This window comes from Caretta caretta, chromosome 2 (assembly GCF_965140235.1).
Source record: "Caretta caretta isolate rCarCar2 chromosome 2, rCarCar1.hap1, whole genome shotgun sequence".
Classification (NCBI taxonomy): Eukaryota; Metazoa; Chordata; order Testudines; family Cheloniidae; genus Caretta; species Caretta caretta.
The window spans coordinates 43,213,038-43,231,581 of record NC_134207.1 but is presented as its reverse complement, the minus strand read 5'-3'; the positions used below and the strand labels follow the sequence as shown (position 1 = coordinate 43,231,581).

Genomic DNA, 18,544 nt, shown 5'->3' with positions numbered 1-18,544 from the left:
GCGGGCCCTTGCATGCACTGTGCTCTGTCTTCAGAGTTACTTACACTGATACATCTTTTGTATGAGATCAAAAGCTATGTTATATCTTACATACTAATCGTTTATCAATAAAAGCTTAAACAGCACAGAGCTTTTAAAAATGGCAGTGTCTTTGGACTCAAATATGTAAATGGATCGGCAAGGGAAGATCTTGAAGTGCATGCAGTGTTAAAGTCAGTGAGATTCCATGTGGTCATGTGAATCACCCTGCAGGATGGGGCTTTGGGTTCTTTTTAATTTATTTTAAAAACTTTTTAAGTAATTGTGACTTCAAATCTTCAATGCTAAAGGAAAAAGTTAAGAAACTAATACTCTAATTTATATACCAATCTGTAGAATCATGTGAATATTTGTATTCAGTGATCCAAAAAAAATAGTGAAATGTAGTTATTATGAGGCCCTTGCTGAAGTAGGGCTTAGGATTGGGTAACTCCCTGACTAAATTGGAATGTTTTTAAAAATACGATTCTAATAACCCAGCTCAGCCCTGTCCATGTCGGCAAATCAAATAGTAAGGGAAAACCAGTTAAGCAGCTTAGATACTGTTCTTCAAATTCATTGTAAGGGTCAAGATAAGCAAGACATGATAAATCCTGCTCCCTCCCCACTCCCTTCATAGGTACAGAGGTTCACCAGACAGTGAAATTGTGCCATTCTGCTGCATGAGAGTGGAATGCAGGATTCAGAGAAGTGGGGACTGTGCAAGGAGTGCCCACTCCTAGGCAGTATGGTGGTCATTTTCATGGGGTGTTATTGGGATTGGGTAGGCCAAAATATGGGAGGATCTGCTACTTTACAATTCCTTAGTGTTTCCTTAGTGTAAGTGGAGACTGCTTTAGAGGCATGAGCTCCTATTTCAGCCATTGGTCTGAAGTAGCTTCTATGTAGCGGGTCTACAGGCTTGGAGTGAAGGTACCTTACCTTCCCACCTTTCTCCCCTTGTCTGCTCAGTTCTTATCCTAGCTCCTCACTGGACAGAAGATTTGGGCTATAAAGCAATTCATATGTCTATAGTGCAAGTTAAAGGAGAAGCTATACATTTCTTGTTTGATTCGTTTGGATACAAGTGTTTCTTCCCCTAAACTGTTGGGTTATAAATGACTGTTGCATTTTGAAGGTGAATGCAATGTTCCCTGTATAGTTTGTGAGTCAGAAACCATCCTTTTGTGGGGAAAAGCCCACATGGGTCCTAGAAAATTTCTGAGTTTCCACTTGCAGTGTTTCATTCAAATTGTTTTGAAAGAGCAGTCTCTCAGAATGACAAGGCACCTGTCAGTTCCATGAATCTGTGGATGTTAAGAGATTCAAGCAAATCTGAGTGTACCAGGAGGGGCTTGTGTGCAGAGGAAAATGCCTCTGCACTGCTTCCTTGGCTCCCCACTTCGAAATAGGAGCATGTAACCTGCATTCTTCCTCCAAAGGTGAGGAAATTGCTCTTGGTTCTACTAAGAAGGGGGTGGTATTGATACTAGTAGTACCAGTTAGAGCCATAAAATAGTTGCGTGCCAGCACAGAACCATTCAGATAAGCGTCGAGTTGAGGTGGAGCCAGTGCTCTAAGCTGAGAGAGCAGTGGATGGGAGCGTTGGGACTGCAGTGGGAAAATCAAATAGAGTAGTTCAGTGACAATATTTGCCATTTCTGTCCACATCTGTCCAATAGTTTGAACTGAATTAGTGCAGGGAGACATTTACAAGACTTTTTGAGCTGATGATGTACTAGGAACATCTGTGCAATATTAGGAGTACAACAGTGTATGAACAAGCATTTCAGGTGCTTGCAGTTACTGGGAATGTCAACATTCTCTAATGTGGATAAAATGCCAGAGTTCAAAATCTACAATCTGATTTCTAGCTCCATTTGCTTATTCCTGTCACCCCATACCTGAGCTGCCATTTGACTCTGTTATTTCCATCTTGGACCCTGTAAATCCCCTTTGAGACCACTAACCTTCTGTGAAACCTTGACTATGGCCTTGAATGTTTGAAATAAAAATCTATAACAGCACCTGCTGACAGTCTTCAGTCCAGCTGTGGCAGTGTGTTGGTGCTCTGATATTACAAATGGTGCATGTTGGAAGCCCTGCGTGTGGCAGAGAACTAATTCAGGGTGAGGTAGAAGTGTGGCAAATAAATTAACCCCCTGGGCCAACATAGTGGTACAAATTAAACTATTTTTAAAAAGTCCCCCTGCCCTCCCCAACTCATCAGAGTGAAAACTTTTTAAAACATGAAAAATAATTAAGAGAAACTTGCTTAAAACTCTTGGCTTCATGGTTGTTAATGAGCCTTACTGAGTAATCTAAGTGTTTCATGTATTCATAGCAGAATGTCTTATCACATAGTGGTTACAGTATTGCCATGACCATATACATGTATGCATTTATACCTGGGTGATGAGTAATTCTTCAAGTAGAATTAAACTGTAGTGAACTTTAAAGTTTGTCACCATTTTGTGTATGGATGTATTAAATATTAGTGTGAATAATTCTGTAAGCTGTTACAAATGTTTACATTTTGATTTCTGAGGTTATTCTAACTTTTTCCTCCCCGTTGTAGCAACAAATCAATATTCAGCAGCCCTTCATTATTACCTTCAAGCAGGAGCAGTATGCTCTGATTTCTTTAATAAGATGGTATCGCCTGATGTATACACAGACCAGGTGAGTTATGTTGTTAAAATATTTGGCACACTGGAAATACTCTTCTGGATTCGTAGACATGAGACAACTGTACGCTAATCAGGGGTGGACCTTATCTGACCACATAAGTTAATATATTGAATGTCTGAATGTATGGATATTTAGCTATTTTAAATGACATAGATATAAATATATTTCCTTCATTGCTTGAAACTCATAAAGTCTGCAGGTTTCTACTGTGCTGATGCACAGGTGGGTGGGTGGGTATATCTTTTTACTCCTATTTTAAGTAACTTGTAGAGATTATAGGCTCAAACTACTAATGGAAAGCAGACTAACTGATGTTGGATTTATATATACCTGAGTGGAATCATCAGAATATTTATGCAATTATACATCAGCAAACTAATAATCAACCTTTTACAAAGTTTGTAATGTATAGTTAACAATTTTAAAATGTATCTATGCATTTCTAAACTACACCTATACTGTACAAGATGAGCACTGGATATGGATTATATAAATAGTGAGAGCAGTTCCTTCACCTACTCGAAGTATAACCATAGGCTTCTGTCTTTGACCACAAAGTCACACTTTCTTTGGGGAATGCCGTGGTGAACAATGGTGCCTTATAACATGGCCTCAGGGTGGTGAGGGTAGGACTGTAACTTGTCCTCTTTTGGGAATAATGTTTTATGGTATATCTACACAGCAGTGTGAGCCTGGGCTCAAGCCTAACCCCCATTGCATCCACATGCCAATTGTTAACCTAGAGTCCAAGCCCTATTGCTTTCCTGTATGTATGCAGCCCCAGCTTGACTCTGGTCCCGGAAGTCCTCTGGATGTATCCCAAAGTTCCTTGGGGCAACTTCGTTAGACCTCTCTACACCAACAATCTGTGGTGCAGTCTACTGCACTCCATATTACAAACAGAAGCCACACCTCCCTTTGCAAATGGAGCGGCTCAGATCAGCGTTAACCCAATGTCTGCTGAACACCAGTCTGCAAGCACGCTATCAGAGAGCCTGTGGGATATTCAGTGGAGACCGATGAGAAGATGCTTTTTTGCAAAGAGAGCTGCTTCGTGTTCACAAGAGTGCAGCCAGATTTTTTGTGCACACTGTCTGTGTGCCCCTGCACATGCAGCCCCAAGGAGATATGGGGGCAGAGAGTTGAGTGCAGACTAAGTAGCTTCCTTGCAGGGACAGGAAGTGACAAAGCTCCTGGCTCAGCATGGCCATGCAAGGGATGACCCCCAACACCCAGGCCGCTCCCCCTCCCTGGCAGGGAGCCACTTGGTCCCCACTCCTGGGGCTGTATATGCAGGTGTGCCCAGAGAGTGTGTACTGTGAGGGTGGCAAATGGGAGTCAGCCCCTAAACTTCCCCACAGCCTCCTGGGGATCCTTTAGCTCTTCCCTGCGGATGCACTTCACCAGTCTACAGCTGGCAGCAGCCAGGCTGGGTGGGTGTGTTTTTCCTTTGAAACCTGTGTTTGACTTAAAACTTCAAAACAAATAAACAAAAATAAATAAAAATAAATTAAAAAAAAAACAAGAAAAACACCTTCATTGAACATACCATTTTAAAAATTAAGAATTGCAAAAGTTTCATTTTAATAGTTTGACTGCCCTGGAGTCTGAGTGTCCTAATTATCCTCTGAACAGATAGATGCACTTGGCAATGTGACTCCACCTAGAGGTGGAAAGCCCAATTCTCAGATTAGATGGTAGTTCAGTATAAAGCCTTCTCAAACTGCAGACATTGTACTGAGCCAGCCACCAAAGGAGCTAATTGTGCAATTTATGTACTTGCGCTACTTATGGGCACTTGAGTCCCATCAATAGTACTGTCTCAGTTCGGAAAAAGGGTGGGCAGTAGAGTTTTCCCCACAGTGCAACACGTTTATAGGGCTAGAGTGTCAATACTAGGTGAGAGGCGCTAGGCTCACTAGGACAGAGTTACTTTGACTCAGGTCTGTGCACTGCAATGTGGATGCCAGAGCCCCAGGTTCAAGCACGGGTCAGCAAATCCTTAACCTAGGTCAGTGGTTCTCAAACTGTGGGTTGCATAGGGCGGTGGGCCTCAGGGTTTTGCTTTGGCCCCTCATACTGGACCGTGGGGCTTGGGCGGGCTCAGGCTTCAGACCCCCTCCTGGAGTCACGTCATAATTTTTGTTATCAGAAGGGGATCGTGATGCAATGAGGTTTTGAGAATCCCTGACCTAGGTTTAAAATGTAATGTAGATGCTCAAGCCTGGGGCTCCCTGACATGGGTCAGCTGATTCGAGTCCCACTAACCCTAGGGTTAATTGCTGTGTAGACATAGCCTTAGAGCCTTAGCCTCTCAACAGAATGTCCATGTGTTTGCCTCCTTAAGTCTGGGCTCCATTAAATTTAGCCTAGCAGATTATTATAGCTTCCATCAGGATAGATTGATCTAAATTGCCTAATGGTTATGTAAATAATTTTTAATCTTGTGTTCCATTCATACTTATTTTCCTTAATTTTGTTCTTACTGATTGTTATAACCATTAAAACGTCAATTTACAACCAAATGCAGATTTTACACTAAATTTGGTACTATCTATACACATCTATTTAAACACTTAGAGTTTAGCATATATTTATTGAGATTCTTAATTTTTACTTTTTAATTATGATAGAAAATGGTGACGAACACATTTACCTGATGGGGTTTTTTTACTGTAAATTTGTGTCAAGCTGCATGTGGATGGAAACTGAAATTCAAAAAATAATCAAAAACAAAAAGAAAAGGAGGACTTGTGGCACCTTGGAGACTAACAAATTTATTTGAGCATAAGCTTTTCATTCCACACAAAGATGGACTACAAGCCATCAGGAACAGAACCAGAACAGCAAATCTGGTGAGGAATGCATCTGATGAAGTGAGCTGTAGCTCACGAAACTTATGCTCAAATAAATTTGTTAGTCTCTAAGGTGCCACAAGTCATCCTTTTCTTTTTGCGGCTACAGACTAACATGGCTGCTACTCTAAAAACTAATCAAAAACAGTATTTTAAGATTTTATTTATTAGTTGAGTTAAACTACCTTAAATGGCTGGATACATAAGGAAAAAAACATATCAAAACATAGTTTGCATTTAAAACTTAACTGATTTACTGAAGTATTAATTTAGTTAAGGCTATGATTTTTGGCATAGACACTTTTAGTAAATTTCACAGCAAAGGTGCAGGGGAAAAATAAGTCATGTGAAAGTTCAGCAAATAATACAGTTTCTTCTTTGAGTAATGTCTGTGTGTGAGCTCCACTTCAGGTACATGTGTGTGTCTCAAGCCCTGAGAAGAGATTTTCTGTTAGCACCATCTGTCCCACGCATGCACTCTGTACAACTTTATGCCGTGCTCCAAGAGTATATAGTTCTTTTTGGGTGAACTGCCCTGAGTTCCTTCTCTACTACCTCTGCCTGAGACGGAGCTCTAGTTTGTCCACCTTGTGCATGCCTCAGCATGCTTTGTAGTTGTTTAGTGTTTGTTTGTTGTTAGTTGAGGTTTCGGTTTTTCCTCTTCACCTTTGTCTCCCCCAACTTTTTTTCCAGGGAGCTTATTTGGCCTGGTTGGGCATGCCTGGCTTGCCAGGTTTCAAATGCAGCCTCTCTTGTTGGGAGGCTATCCCAATCAGTGATGGCCAATCTAAATGTATCGGTTGCTTGGGAGAGTGCCAGATCGCCCCAGAGTGTAACTTCTGCCTGGCTCTAAAATCTAGAGGTCCGAAGAATCAGGAGACCAACCTGAAGCTGTTGATAATGAATCACTCCCTTCAATCCATTTCAGAGTCCATCCCTTTACCCCGAAAATACATCTGTCTCCAGACAGATCGTGTACACCTTCAACTTCAACTAAGGTCTTGCCTAAGAAGGGGAAGATCTCTGAGGGTGCAGGGAAGGCTCCAAAGAGGAACTTGGTCTCCCCCCACAAGGAGCCAGCTCCCAAGAAGTCCCGATCTCCTGCGAACAAGGTCTGTGGTGTCAGAGTCCTTGGCTTTTTGACTTGGTACCATGGAGACAAAAGACTCTTCCTCTGATATCATAAGAATGGCAATACTGGGTCAGACCAAAGATCCATCTAGTACAGTAGCCTGTTTTCCGACAGTGGCCAATGCCAGGTGCTCCAGAGGGAATAAGCAGAACAGATAATCATCAAGTGATCCATCCACTCTTGCCCATTCCTAGCCTCTGTTTGCCAGAAGATGGGGACACCATACCTGACCATCCTGGCTAATAACCATTGATGGACCTATCCTCCATGAACTTTTCTAGTTTTTTTTTAATCCTGTTATGGTCTTGGTCTTCACAACGTCCTCTAGCAAGGAGTTCCACAGGTTGACTGTGTTGTGTGAAAAAATACTTCCTTTTGTTTGTTTTTAAACCTGCTGCCTATTAATTTCATTTGGTGACCCCTAGTTCTTGTGTTATGAGAAGGAGTAAATAACATTTCCTTATTTACTTTCTCCACACCAGTCATGACTTTATAGACCTCAATCATATCCCCCTGAGTCGTCTCTTTTCCAAGCTGAAAAGTCCTAGTCTTATTAATCTCTACTCATATATCAGCCGTTCCATACCCCTTATCATTTTTGTTACCCTTTTCTGAAACTTTTCCAATTCCAGTATATCTCTTTTGAGATGGGGCAACCACATCTGCATGCAGTATTCAAGATGTGGGCATACCATGGATTTATATAGAGGCAATATGATATTTTCTGTCCTATTATCTTTCCCTTTCTTAATGATTCCTAACATTGTTAGCTTTTTTGACTGCCGCTGCACATAGAGTGGATGTTTTCAGAGAACTATCCACAATGACGCCAAGATCTTTCTTGAGTAGTATCTGTAATTTAGACCCCATCATTTTATATCTACAGTTGAGATTATGTTTTCCAATGTGCATTACTTTACATTTATCAACACAGAATTTCATCGGCCATTTTGTTGCCCAGTCACCCAGTTTTGTGAGATCCTTTTGTAGCCCTTCACGGTCTGCTTGGGACTTAATTATCTTGAGTAGTTTTGTATCATCTGCAAATTTTGCCACCTCACTGTTTACCCGTTTTTCCAACAGATCATCTATGAATATGTTGAATAGGACTGGTCTCAGTACAGACCAATGGGGGACACCACTATTTACCTCTCCATTTTGAAAACTGACCATTTATTCCTACCCTTTGTTTCCTATCTTTTAACCAGTTACCAATCCATGAGAGGACCTTCCCTCTTATCCCATGACAGCTTACTTTGCTTAAGAGCCTTTGGTGAGGGACCTTGTCTAAGGCTTCCTGAAAATCTGAGTACGCTATATCCACTGAATCCCCCTTGTGCATATGCTTGTTAACCCCCTCAAAGAATTCTAGCAGATTGGTGAGGCATGATTTTCCTTTACAAAAACCATATTGACTATCAGTGGAGTAGAGAGATCCTAGAGTACTTTGGAGAAACACAGCAGTGAAAGGTCCCCAGTACCATCCATTTTGAGATTGGCACAGTCTGTTTCAGATTTATCAATAGTGCCTTCCCATTTGGCTTAGCCGAAACACGCAGCTTTAGCCCTGGCGTCTATGCGCTCCAAACCAGTGATACTGCCCAAGTCAGCTTTTCCATTGGTACCACAGGAATGCCATTTCTCCAGGAACTTGTCAGTGTTAAATGAGCTGGTGTGGGTACTGAAGGACTCTTGGTAATGAGATCCCAGTCTCTGAATTACCAGTCCTTCCCGGTACTGCAAGATTCTCCACCCTTTTCTACTGGTTGCCCCCACTGGAAGACATTGAGAAGGATGAAGGAAACATTCAATCAGTCTCCTCCTTATCAGTGCAGGTTCCTCTCCGCATGATTACAGGAACCCACACTTTGACAAAGACCCTTACCCACATCTGGGATGGCTGGATCAGACCTGGGTACCACCCCCTCTCCTGTATAGGCCTCCCCAATGGCCATAACGGGGTTCTTGGGTGGCTTGTCAGCAGCAATCTGCTAGACATCTGGCTGCAATGCACCAGGAAACTAGGGTCTCCTCCACCAAACTCCCAACACCAGGAGACCTTTGAGGAACAGGAGGCTAGGGTGGACAAAGAGACTACCCTCAAACCCTTATTTCATCTCCAGACAACACAATCATGCCGCCTCCACCACTGAGAGCTGACGATTTTCTCCATTTACAGGGCCTTGTGAAGAGAGGTGGCTGACACCCTCCAGCTACCTTTTTAGGAGGTTAAAGAATCACATCACAAGTTCCTAGACATTTTGCAGTCCATGACACCCAAGTGGGTAGTGCTACCTGTTAATGAAGTGTTCTTGGATCCAGCATATACTGTGTGGCAAACTCCTGCCACCAACTTGTAAATGGGCAGATTAACAAATACTGTGATCTCCCCAGGGACTCAGTATTTGTGTTCTCCCAGCCTTTTCCTAAATCCCTGCTTGGGGATACTGTAAGTGAGCAGGGTAGACAGCATTACTCCAGGTCTACTCCTTATGACAAGAACCAGAAAAGATTAGACGTTTTGTGAATGGAAGGCCTAGTCGTCCTCCAGGTTCAGATTGTAAACTATCAGGCCGTCATGGTCAAGTATGACTACATCAGTTACAACAAGTTTGCATCCTTTAACCATGGCCTGGAAATGCTCCTGTGGAAGATGTTCAGTAAAGACTCAGTTTTTAGCCAGAACCCCTCTCCAGGTGCCCTTGGATGACATAGACACTGCTGTGAGCTCCATTTCCAAAGCAGTTGTCATGCCCAGGGCATCATGGTTCCAGTTCTTGGGATTCCCAGGATATGGGTAAGGACCTCCCATTTTTGATGGTCAGAAGCTCTTCTTGGGAACTGTAGACGAGTCCCTGCACATACTATGCCTTGGTCCAGGCCATCAGATCTAATGTGGCACTTGGTTCAGCAGTACTGTCTTCAGTCTTGGACTCGATTCCAAAGTTCCCTTCCTGTGAGGATACTACTTGAGTCACCTGAAGTGGAGCACCCATAGGGATGCTACTTGAAGAAGAAGAAAAGGTTACTCGCTTTGTGCAGTAACCGTTGTTCTTCAAGATGTTTGTCCCTATGGGTGCTCCACTACCCACCTTCCTTCCCCTCTGCTTTGGACTGTTCTTTTTAGTCATTTTGGATAGAGAAGGGACAGAGGGCAGTTTGCCCACACAGCCCTGTGTGCCCTCAAAGCACAGCCTGAGGTTGCATAGAGCGCATGCATGGGCCAAACAGACACTGCTATCAAGGGCTCAAGAGGCACATGCACACTTGAAGTGGAGCACCCATAGGGGGACACACATCAAAGGACTACAGTTACTACACACGGTGAGTAACTTTATTTTGCTACGTTAACGTATACAAGAGTATAGTGGGGGTGCTCTGACACCATAATGGCAGCTCCTGACCTGCGGGGGTGGGTCTGGCTCCCTGCTGTGCACATTGTGACCAATCACATGGGGTTGCTGCACCCCTCCATCTCCAGAGGGGTGGATGGGGGGCAAACCTGAGTGGTGCTGTGACCTTGTGCTCCAGATCACCACACCACCACTCTGTTTAGGGGCCTAATCAAATCTGTTTTTACAACTATTTTCAAGATTTCATTCAAATTCAAGATATCTGTGACCACTATGATAAAATTGTATCTGTAATTGTAGTTAGTGAATTCACTGTTTCTGGTCACCATAGGGCAGATTTTCAAAGATATTCAAATGCCTAAAATACCCACCTAGTAGAATTTTCAAAAGTGCCTAAACGGCTGGGGTGCTTAAACTGCTTGGACACTTTTTTGAAAATTCCACTGGGTGTGTATCTGTATTTTTAGTTAGATAAATACCCTTGGAAATCTGCCCCCCTCTCCCCCTGTCCTTCATGTTTTTAGAATTAGATCTGACCATCTCCCATCTGGGTTTTTATTCCTTGTAAAGAATAAAAATAATATACTTAATGCAGTACTTGACATTATGACACATTTATAAATAGGGGCCTACCAAATTCATGTCCATTTTGGTCAATTTCACGGTCGGAGGATTTTTAAAATTGTAAATGTCATTGTCATAAATATAAAGGGAAGGGTAAACCCCTTTGAAATCCCTCCTGGCCAGGGGAAAGCTCCTCTCACCTGTAAAGGGTTAAGAAGCTAAAGGTAACCTCGCTGGCCCCTGACCAAAATGACCAATGAGGAGACAAGATACTTTCAAAAGCTGGGAGGAGGGAGAGAAACAAACGGTCGGTGTGTCTGTCTATATGCTGGTTTCTGCCAGGGATAGACCAGGAATGGAGTCTTAGAACTTTTAGTAAGTAATCTAGCTAGGTATGTGTTAGATTATGATTTCTTTAAATGGCTGAGAAAAGAACTGTGCTGAATAGAATAACTATTTCTGTCTGTGTATCTTTTTTGTAACTTAAGGTTTTGCCTAGAGGGGTTCTCTATGTTTTGAATCTAATTACCCTGTAAGGTATCTACCATCCTGATTTTACAGGGGGGATTTCTTTATTTCTATTTACTTCTATTTTTATTAAAAGTCTTCTTGTAAGAAAACTGAATGCTTTTTCATTGTTCTCAGATCCAAGGGTTTGGGTCTGTGGTCACCTATGCAAATTGGTGAGGCTTTTTATCCAACATTTCCCAGGAAAAGGGGTGGTGCAAGTGTTGGGAGGATTGTTCATTGTTCTTAAGATCCAAGGGTCTGGGTCTGTAGTCACCTAGGCAAATTGGTGAGGCTTTTTACCAAACCTTGTCCAGGAAGTGGGGTGCAAGGTTTTGGGAAGTATTTTGGGGGGAAAGACGCATCCAAACAGCTCTTCCCCAGTAACCAGTATTAGTTTGGTGGTGGTAGCGGCCAATCCAAGGACAAAGGGTGGAATATTTTGTACCTTGGGGAAGTTTTGACCTAAGCTGGTAAAGATAAGCTTAGGAGGTTTTTCATGCAGGTCCCCACATCTGTACCCTAGAGTTCAGAGTGGGGGAGGAACCTTGACAGTCATGATTTCAGCTATTTAAATCTGAAATGTCAGTTTTGTAATTGTAGGGGTCCTGACCTAAAAAAAAGGTTGTGGAGGGTGAGGGGGTGTTGCAAGGTTATTGTAGGTTGTAGAGTAACAGCCGTGTTAGTCTGTATTCGCAAAAAGAAAAGGAAGCTCATGCTCAAATAAATTGGTTAGTCTCTAAGGTGCCACAACTACTCCTTTTCTTATTGTAGGTTGTGGTACTGCTACCCTTACTTCTGCGCTGCTGGGGGGGGGGGGCAGTGCCTTCAGAGCTGGGCAGCTGGAGAGTGGTGGCTGTTGTCCAGGAACGCAGCTCTGAAGGCAGAGTCACTGCCAGCAACAGCACAGAAGTAAAGATGGCATGTTATGGTATTGTCACCCTTACTTCTGCGCTGCTGCCTGCATAGCTGGGCTCTGTCAGTAGCCACCGCTCTCTGGCCACCCAGCTCTGAAGGCAACGCAGATGTAAGGGTGACAACACCACAACCCCCCTAAAATAACTTTCTGACCTCTTTGCAACTCCCTTTTGGGTCAGGACCCCCAATTTGAGAAACACTGGTCTCCCCTGTGAAATCTGTATAGTATAGGGTAAAAGCCTAGACAAGACTAGATTTCATGGGGGGAGACCAGATTTCCCAGTCCGTGAAGTGTTTTTCATGGTTGGTAGGGCCCTATTTATAAAGCTGGCGTTCATCTCAAAAGTTAAATATGGTGTTCTTCAGGATTACACTGTAATTAAAAAGCTGCACCCTTTAACGCATTCAAAATATTAATGCAGCAGATTTTTGAATAATATTTTAATAGCTTATAGTAAATTTAGGCTTTAGTTTAGTTGTCACACATAGATTTATTTAAAAAATTGAATTTAATGAAACTAACAATAAAATCTAAGTATAAAAACTTTTATTTATTTTTATATATATAGACATCAATTTTTATCCACCCTGGCTTCCATGGTGTACTCTAAAACAGTGTTTCTCAACAACAAGTCTATGGACTGGTGCTGGTCCCTGAGATCTCCCTGATAGTTTAGGAAGGCAGCAAGCTGTTTCCTGGTATAAAAAAGGTTGAGAAACACTGCTCTAGAAGATGAGCCAGAAATTCTTGTGTCAGAATTTGGCAGGTATTCTTGTTATGGAGAAGGTTCTTTAGTCTTCAGTCACTGTCAGGGAAGGTCCTTGTGAAATTAAATCCCTGTATCTGACTTAGATTTGGTCTTCCTCTATTTCTCTGTCTCGTTCATCTGAAAACCATTGTAATGTTTGTGAGTAGTATGTTAGGGAGTGGTTGGGGACCATGTGTCAGTTGCTGTTGACAGTTAGAGATCAGTACTTTGCCATGACCCCCTGGAGGTAAAAGAATAGCCCCCACTCCCTTCCTTCTGATTAGGGTGACCAGATGTCCCAATTTTGGGGTCTTTTTCTTATATAGGCTCCTATCTACCCTCCACCCCCCGTCCTGATTTTTCGCATTTGCTGTCTGGTCACCCTACTTCTGATAAGCAGCTCTGGAAGCCAGCTGGGCTCATGAGTTTTGGGATCATAACCAAGTAGTTGATTTTAGTTATAGATGGGAGAGGGCAGGTAAAGAGAGGTGATAATGGCTGGACCATAATAAATGTTTAAAGGCTATAGCCCACTGGAGATTAGGTCTGTGTACCTTCTAAGGTATAACTCATCCCTGGGCCAGGAATTTCATTCTGTGAGGTCTCAAGGAGTCTTTGTAAAACAAATAATCAGGGTATGGCAGATAAATGTGTCTTGCTGGAAAATACTAGTTCTTCGAGTGATGGTCCCTACATAGATTCCAAATGTGGATGCACATGCGTGCTATGCGCCAGAGACAGAAGATTTCATAGCAGTGGCCTTTGACCTGCACACATCATGCATTGCCTCATGCTCCTGTCCGAGATTATAATGGGGCCCCTCTTACCACCACAAAGCTGGAGTCAGAATCCCTGGTTCCTTCGCACTCTTAGTCTCGCTGTAGTTAATTTTGTTTTGTTTTGTTTTCCTGTTGTTAGTGTTAGTAATTAGGTTAGTTTGGTTATTGGAGTTTTTCCCCCAGTTTGGGAGATGACCTCTCCTGGGGATTATGTCCAGTTATAACAACTGTGCCTCGTGCCCGTGCTCCTTCTCTGTGAGCAGTGAGCACCAATTTGGCTTGTACTGCCTTGGCAAGGCCCACGTTGTCACCCACTCTATCATCTGCCAATCATTCCCGCCTCAAATGCGTGAGGCTAGAGAATTTCGCCTCTGGAAGTTCTTAATGGAGCAAGCCATGTGCCTGAATGGCCGTCACCAAGACCCTCCCCATCCCTGTCCACTTCTCAGGCGCCAGATCTGATGGTACTGAAGAAGTTGGACAAGCGCTGCCATGAGACTAAGAAGTATGGCCCAGGGCATAAGGGCAGGTCCCTGTCCAGGACTGCTCACAAATACAGCGTTGCCTCCCCAAGTTGTACCAGGTCCGGAGACAAGTTGCGTATAGACAAGGGTGCCCAGCACTCAAGCTGCCTTGGATGGAGCATAAGGAGAAGCACAAACAGAATCTACTGGTGCAAGCTCCATCTCTGAGCCCAGCATTGGTGTGCCTGCTGCCTGGAGCACCTGGACTCTTGATCGCTCCTTGATGAGGGCCATGTGGTGGCCAAGGTGGGTCCTCAGTCCTCCATGAACGCAGCTTACTTGGCCTCCTGCTCACTTGCTACTCGAGCAGTGTTGCAATCCTGGATGCAGTCCTCTGGGCTCCCCAAATAGGTCCAGATCACTATAGAGGACCTGCTCTTTGATGCCCAAAAACTACTCAGCTTCTAGGCTACTCAGTCTTCCCTAACCTGGACAACTGGCTCCTCGTTGAGCGCTACTGCTAAACCCTCCTCTTTGCCATCCACACCCTCCACGCTCTCCTCACCTCTCTTGGCATTTGTATTAGCGAAGAGAAATCAGTCCTCGTACTTATCCAGACCATTGCCTTCATTGGAGCATGGCTGGACTCTGCTGCTGCATGTGTCTTCCTTCCAAGAAATTGCTTCACAACCCTAATCACGGACCCCAGCCGTAAGCTCCAGACCACCATCCACCACTCTCTCCCCTTCTTGGCCATATAACGGCATGTACCTCAGTGACACTGCACACCTACCCCCACATGCATTGCTTGCAAATCTGGCTCCTCTCCGTCTACCAACCAGACACAGACCAGCTAGACAACAAGGTCCTGATCCTATGGCAGGTGTTGGCATCCTTCACTGGTGGACCGACCCTTCCGAGGTCCTGATCAGTGCCCCCTTCACTCCTCCCACACCATGATCCACGATCACAACAGATGCCTCCCTTACAGGTTGGGGAGCTCACCTGAGGAACCACAAACCAATGGGAGCTGCGGGGGTGGCGCCTGCAGACAGAGACAGTGCACCTGCTTGCAGAGCTGCCTGCCCACGCCTCCACTAGGAGCAGCAGGGACAGGGAGCAGCCGGAGGTGTGGGGCCCCCCCATCCCCCCGATCCAGCTCCCTCCCATGCCCAAGCCCCCTGCTGGTCCCGCACTCCGTACACTATAAACCAGACTTTCAGTGCAGATCAGAAATGCCGGTTTATAGACTTTGCCAGTTGGTGAAGTGCTGGATAAAAGAGCGTTTATTGTATAACCTCGGATGGGAGAACAAGGCAACTTACGACACCTGCAGGGTAATGGACACTGCTATGAAACATTCTGGTGCATGCGTACCCACATTTGGAATCCAAATAGGTACAACATATCTTGAAGACCCTCCAGTTCCAGGTAAATAACCTCTTCAGTTTATCTTTAAAGAAAAGAATGTCTGTACAATTATTTACCATTTGTTTACTGGGTCAGATAACTTGCTAACAAGTGCTTAATGTAAACATCAGCATTTTGGAAGCTGTTGTAATTGTCTTGTGAATTCGTTCTCCATAGGTGATAAAAAGAATGATAAAGTGCTGTTCTTTGCTCAACTGCCACACCCAGGTAAGAGTGTATTCAGGTGCCACTTTAAATAAGGACTCATTTTAAAGAACTGTCCATTTTTATTTTAAGTCCAAACTCACTCTTTAAAAGAAAAAAATTAACAAAATAAATCTGGTTTTAAAAATGTAGAAGTTTTGTTTCCATAAACATTCCCTGACAGAGTTGGGAAACTAATCAAAATATTGTGATAATGCTTCAGAACCAGCCAATGAAATTTTAGATCTGAACTCACTTAGTCAGTACATTAGTTGAGTTCAGAAAGACTGCAAGCTTCTCATGTGTTTAATCTTAAAATATTCATTTCCTTGCAATCTCTCCCCCCACCCCCTTGAGTTTTAATGCCCAGTCTAGCAGCTGGGGAATGTAATGGGATTTGCATTATGGGGGGCACATCCTTGCCAGGGCTGGAGTCAGACTCTGCTCAACCTAACAGCCACACAGGGTAGTCTAATCTAGAGATCAGTGGGGCTGAGCAGGAATTCTAACAGGGCTGCACTCAACAGTATCTGGATCCCTCTTGTGGAAAGAAAAAAAACTGTCCTCTAGAATGAACCCACCAGCCAAAGATTCCACCCTTTGAAAAAGTAAATTAGGATTAGCCAACTCTGCAAAGATCAATGGCATGTCACCCTCTGTCTCCTCCCCCACCCCTTCAGGTGAGTTCCTTTTACCCTTCCAAGATTGCGACTTGCAAGCATTTTTTTAAAAATCTGCACCTAATCACCATCTCTTTTGGACCTACACCAAGCTATTGTTGGGGTGGGGTGGAATAGATGACTAAAAATAGAGAGTTGTTAGCAGGTCTGACTGACCTTTTCCCTCCTGCATCTGCTGGTATTACTCTGGCTTGAAAGGCTGTGTTATGCCCTTAATTGGAGCAAAGCCACTTCATAAAGCTTAATTTACTGTCCTTGCTTCTGCTATTTTGATTCATTCTGCAAACACAAAGTTTAGACTGAAAAGCCATTTACTATGAAAACTAGATGTAATTATTAAATTTCCCACGTAGTGGAGAAACATTTGTCCAATATTACAGCATGAAAAGAGACAAGCTTTAAGGAAATAAGTTAGTCTTTCTTCCTACAGGTAGCAATTTTATGCCAGTTCCTCAGAGAAGTAGACTATAAAACCGCATTTAAGGCACTGCAGGAACAAAACAGGTAAAAACATTTTTATGTTTAAAATTAAAATGCTGTACATATTCCATGAATTAATTGATATTCTGTTTCAGCCATGATGCTATGGATTCTTACTATGACTACATCTGGGATGTTACCATTTTGGAATACTTGACATGTATCCTTTCATTAGAAATAGTTAAAGCAAAAGCATCTTGTGGGGTCATGTTGAAAAACCAACAAAAAGCTTAAGTGTATTGACAGTTGAGTTGCTGTTAAATTTCATGCTAAACGCGTAGATATAAATAGGTTACTCTTGAGGCAATTCTGGGCCTAAAAATTATGCACACAATATTTTAAAATTTTGCAAAATTCTGCAACTTTTATTTGTTAATAAATAAATATGGCTCCAGCATGGCAGGGGGCCATACAGGCTACTGGCTGCATTGAGGTGGGAGATTACCCTGAAGCCCCCAGCTCCCTTGGTATGCTGTAGTGAGGCTGCACCTGACCCTGACACAGTGCAAGGAGGGGGTCTACTTGTGAAACACCCTGGGACCTGCCCACTCTGCCAGGGGTGGGGTGAGAGGTTTGTGTGGGGCAGTCTGGATGAAAAGGGCCTGGGGTGGGGAGTTCTGGCTGCAGGGGATCCAGGTGAAGGTGGTTGAGGCTCAATAGCAGGGTCTTGAGGGAGTGGGGGGTCCAGGTGTACGGTTTGTCAGGGTGGGATTCCCCTGCTGCTGGCCAGGCTCCCACTTTTCCATCCCCTTTCTCACTCCCCCATTCCACCTCCACTGCCTCTTCCCCTTACCTTGCCTGACTATGGGCACTCTGCACAGAGAACAAGAAGGCTCCCAGCACACAGAAAGCACACAACTGGTGGTGGTCAGCTAATGTCAGTGGAGCTCAGATGCAGCCTCCTTCAGTTGGGCAGCTCTGTGCTTGCAGAAATGAGGGGAGACAGTGTCATGTAACCCTCTATGTACCCCCCCATGCCTCATCTCTACTCCCCTAAAACACTACACCCATGGTTTCCCCCCTACATTGCTTCCCTACTTTGGGTTTCTTTATTTGGTTTGAAATACAGGGGCCATAAACCTTAAGCCCCTGTTCATCTTGGCCACCTCTACCCCCACCCAAGCACATGTGCAAGAGTAGGCAATCAATCAGTAATTCACTGGACATCAAGTCACTACCTGTCAACTGGAGCTACCTGAAGGATGCAAAATTGGCAATGGCAAGGGCATAGCACCACCTCCCTCCCCTTTTCATGACTAGCATGTACTTAATTTATTTGCTACAACAGAGAAGTCACGATCACTGTAAAAGTGCTTTTCTGCAGGCATACAAAGTCCCCTCAGGAGTAATAGGTGGTGTTGTCATATTGCCTTGGTCAGGGTCTAGGTCTGCTGGGGTTGAAAGGAGCATCTATACTACTACTTGCTGGCTCAGCGTGTATAGAGCTTTTGATGTGACTGGAACTTGGACACAAACTACTTTTCTACCCTGTTCTGTGACTTGCTCAGCCATTAACAGAGCAGTTATTGCTCAGGACATACTATGTAAGTGTCTTGCATTTTAGATCACAGCTCATTTGTAGTGTTGCTGTATTACACATGAATACTTTCCTTGACTCTTGTTCAGATCTCCATCATAAGAGAGGAGAGACAGACAAGAGACAAATAGCAGTAAGTTAAAGAAGGGGAGGGGTTGGGTGGTAGGGATTTTTTAGCTTTGAATTACATCTTAACAGTTTTG

General features: G+C 43.7%; 1 protein-coding gene across 3 annotated transcripts in view; it reads left to right on the top strand.

Annotated features, from left to right (window-relative positions):
• Window positions 1–18,544, top strand: part of INTS8 (integrator complex subunit 8) — a 75,717-nt gene that overhangs the window by 56,776 nt on the left and 397 nt on the right. For all 3 annotated transcript variants that reach the window (XM_048841250.2, XM_048841249.2, XM_048841253.2), the window contains 5 exons: window positions 2,597–2,700; window positions 15,618–15,668; window positions 16,755–16,828; window positions 16,900–16,964; window positions 18,431–18,474. In XM_048841250.2, coding sequence (XP_048697207.1) covers window positions 2,597–2,700; window positions 15,618–15,668; window positions 16,755–16,828; window positions 16,900–16,964; window positions 18,431–18,474 — 338 coding nt within the window. The remainder of the gene's footprint in view (window positions 1–2,596; window positions 2,701–15,617; window positions 15,669–16,754; window positions 16,829–16,899; window positions 16,965–18,430; window positions 18,475–18,544) is intronic.